The following is a 3,603-nucleotide window of genomic DNA, read 5'->3' on the forward strand; positions in this document are numbered from 1 at the left end:
AGACTTAGTTACTTGGTAGTGTGTGACCACCATTCACAGGGAGATGTGGGACTTCTCCCAGACAGCCACTCTATTTCCATGTCTGAATCCTGGGCTGCAGCATTTCCCTCTCTGCTATTCACACTGGAACCTCTCTGCTGTTCTGCACCTAAAGAGTTTTGCTGCTTCTGTTTTTCCCAGTTGATGTCAGTTATATTTTGTCTCTTTGTGGCACTCCAAAAAAAAGCACAACACTGACTTCTTCCTGAATATCTCAGGAGTTTCTTCAAATTTCCATTCTTATTCCCTGCCAGCCTTCCCCACCCTCCCCACGTACTTGGCCTCCTCGAGCTCCTCCGTGCGCTGAATCGCGTCTGTCTCGTATTTGGTTCTCCACTGGGCCACTTCGCTGTTGGCCTTGGACAGGGCGCGCTGCAGCTCCCCCTTGGCTTCCTGCTCCTCCTCATATTGTTCCCGCAGCAAGTCACAGTCGTGGCGAGCGGACTGCAGGGCGTGGGCCAGGGCGTTCTTGGCCTAGAAGAGAGTGGGATTGGGTCCAGGAATGGCAATATCCTGGAAAATCTCCTGACTGAAATGTTGATGGACATTGGTTCTGTTGTGAGTTATGACAAACCACTGAATGAAAATAGAAGATCTGGGAATGTGTAAAAAAATTAATGGATAGGCTACAGGGAAGGGAGAGTAAAACTACTATGGGAGGACTTGGACTGAATTACGCAAATATTTTTTTCCTTCCTCTCATCTTTTTGATTCTATAATTTCATATGCATCTGAAGCTCCTCCTACACAGAAGGAATCCATTAGATAACTCAGAATTTGGAAAGCCTTCTCACCTTTATCTCTTCCTCTAGATGCCTTTTGAGTTCCTCAATCTGTTGGGTGAAAGCTTGTTTGCCTCTTGACAGCTGAGAAATCAGAGCATCCTTCTCCTCCACCTGGCGTGAATATTCACCTGAGAGAGTTCAGGTGAGTAAAACAACCTTGACATGACTTACGTAGAAATGTTAACCTTGATAATTGAATGCACATATAAAATATTTTGAGTAAATCAAAATTTTATTTCTTTCATGTATTCATAATCACTGATATACCTATCCACTTCTCTTACAATGCCACAGTATTTACTTAAAGGCAAGATCTGATCTCCTGTGTAAAATCCAGCTAGTCTTACTCTTTGTTTGCTCTAAGCCCTTTGCTCCCCTCAAGCTTACAGACTGAACACTAGAGTGCCATCCAGAGGGCTTATGGCCCACAGGAATCATATGAGGTTTAACAGGGCCAAGTGCAAGGTGCTGCACCTGGGTTGTGATAACCCCCCGTATCAGTCCAGGCTGGAGGATGAACAGATCGAGAGCAGCCCTGTCCTGGCTGTGTGTGCTGGGAGCTCAGAAACAAATGTGTCCTGGCCACATCCCACAGGGTATGCAGGGGAGATGGGTGATTCTACCCCTCTACTCCACTCTTGTCAAACCCCACCAGGACTACTGCATCCAGCTCTGGGGTATCCACCACAGGAAGGACATCAGCCTCTTGGAGTGAGTCCAGATGAGGCCATGAAGATGATTAGTGCGATGGAGCACCTCTGCTATGACGAAAGGCTGAGAAAATTAGGATTGTTCAGCCTGGAGAAAAGAAGACTCTGAGGAAACCTTATTGCAATTGTTCAATACTTGACAGGGCCTATAAAGAAAGATGGGGACAAACTTTTTATAAGGGCCTGTTGCTATAAGACAAGTGATAATGTTTTAAGCTGGAGGAGGTTCAATTTAGATTAGATATAAGAAATAAGATTTTTCAAATGAGAGGGGTGGCACAGGTTGTTCAGGGATGTAGTGGATGCCCCATCATTTAAACATTCAAGGCTGGGTTAGACGGGGTGCTGAGCAACCTGATATAGTTGAAGTTGTCCCTGCTCACTGTAGGGGGGTTGGACTAGATGACCTTTCTACCTAAACTATTTGATGATTCTACAGCATGGTATACGTGCTCAGGTATATCACTATCCTCTTCTGAATGTCTCCTGGAAAGCAGAAGGATGACATCTAGGTTATGAGATAGATGAATTCTTTGAAACACTAGTCATATAATCATGAAAAAGTCCCAGTTGAAAGGGATCTTGAAAGGTCATCCGGTGCAACCTTTTGTGGGAAAGGGAGTCTAGATGAGGTTATCTCGCACGCCGCCTGGTCGTGTCTTGAAACCCCCTAGTGATCACTCTACCAAGCCCCTGGGGAGTTATTCCAGGGACTAGTTGTTCCAGTCCCTTAAAGATATTATTATTGCTCCTGCTCCAGGCTGACTGTATCTCTCTGGTTCTGAGGAGCCTAATACTCAGCACAGCAATCCAGGCATGGCCTCATCTGTGCTGAGTAGAGCGAAGGATCACCCTCTGTTAACCTGCTGGCAACACTTGTCCTAATGCAGCTCAGGATTCTCTCAGGGTTCTGTTGGCCATCTGCACAACAAGAATGCTTTTCTGTCTCATGTTCAATTTTCAAGTATCTTTCTTTTTTTAAAGAACCCAGGTCATATAACACAAATATTCTCTTAGAAACACAAATATATTACCAGATTCAGTTTGTAACCGAGCTCTCTGAGCACTAATGTCATTAATTGTGCGCTGCTGTTCCTCCTCTTTTGTCTTAATCTCACTGAGTTGATCTTCTAGGGAGCGACACATCTTCTCCAGGTTTGCCTATTTGCATGAAGAAAAGAAGGAAAGATGACTGGTGGTTCAACTTAGTCAGAATCTCAAATCTTACAAAGGAAAAATAATCAATTATTTAGAAGTTAAAAAATCTCAGGTAAATTAAAGACATTTCTATGAAATTTGCGTCTCTGATTCCAACATTTGTGTATGCCCTGCCTATTGCAGGGGGGATGACATAAGTAAGGTCCTTTCTAACCCAAACTGTTCTGTGATTCTATGATTCTATACCTAATACAGACACAAATTTTTATTAATAATTATTACTGTATTACTATTATACACTAATCTATTTTAAACAGATAAAAAGGATGATGGGACACTGTAAAATGAGGAACAAATTTAAAATTCTATGTGTTGTTCAAAAATTATGTCACTGAAGTATTTAAAGGAGGAAAAGAAACATAGGAATATAAAGGAGAGGGTAATTTACTACTCTAGGAGCAACTTCTATTTTAGGAGAAATTAAAAAGCAGTAAGGTCAGTGTGTTTCATTTTTGTCATAATACTCTGAACAAGAAATGAGATTCCACAGATCCTTAGGTTAGGTGTTACAGTTTTTTAGACCTCACACAAAGGATTAAGAAATTAGTATAAAAACAAAGTCAAGTTGCAAAGTGCAGTTATTTATTCTAAAGTATGACTTCAATTTCTATGCTTAAATATAAGTACTTGATTACATTTGAATTGATTAGAAGAAATAGTTGTGTACCTTGGCTTTGGAGACAGACTCCATGTTACTGGCCAGGTCATCAATCTCCATCTTGAGCTCACTCTTCTCCTTCTCCAGCTTCTGCTTGACGCGTTGCAGGTTGTCGATCTGCTCCCCGAGCTCAGCTGTGCTGTCCGCGTGCTTCTTGCGCAGGGCGGCAGCCGTGGCTTCGTGCTGCAGCGTG

At 42.7% G+C, this 3,603-nt stretch overlaps 1 protein-coding gene across 1 annotated transcript in view; it reads right to left on the reverse strand.

The window, feature by feature from the left end:
• LOC114065640 (myosin-7-like) overlaps positions 1-3,603 on the reverse strand; it is a 21,362-nt gene that overhangs the window by 4,948 nt on the left and 12,811 nt on the right. Inside the window, exons 15-19 of the mRNA XM_027899698.1 lie at positions 3,420-3,602; positions 2,569-2,695; positions 834-952; positions 317-513; positions 235-244 (exon numbers count right to left, since the gene is read on the reverse strand). Of these exons, the coding sequence (XP_027755499.1) occupies positions 235-244; positions 317-513; positions 834-952; positions 2,569-2,695; positions 3,420-3,602 (636 nt within the window). The remainder of the gene's footprint in view (positions 1-234; positions 245-316; positions 514-833; positions 953-2,568; positions 2,696-3,419; position 3,603) is intronic.

Source organism: Empidonax traillii, unplaced genomic scaffold (genome assembly GCF_003031625.1).
Source record: "Empidonax traillii isolate 1590-97213 ecotype Southwest subspecies unplaced genomic scaffold, ASM303162v1 scaffold685:size505991, whole genome shotgun sequence".
Taxonomy (NCBI): Eukaryota; Metazoa; Chordata; class Aves; order Passeriformes; family Tyrannidae; genus Empidonax; species Empidonax traillii.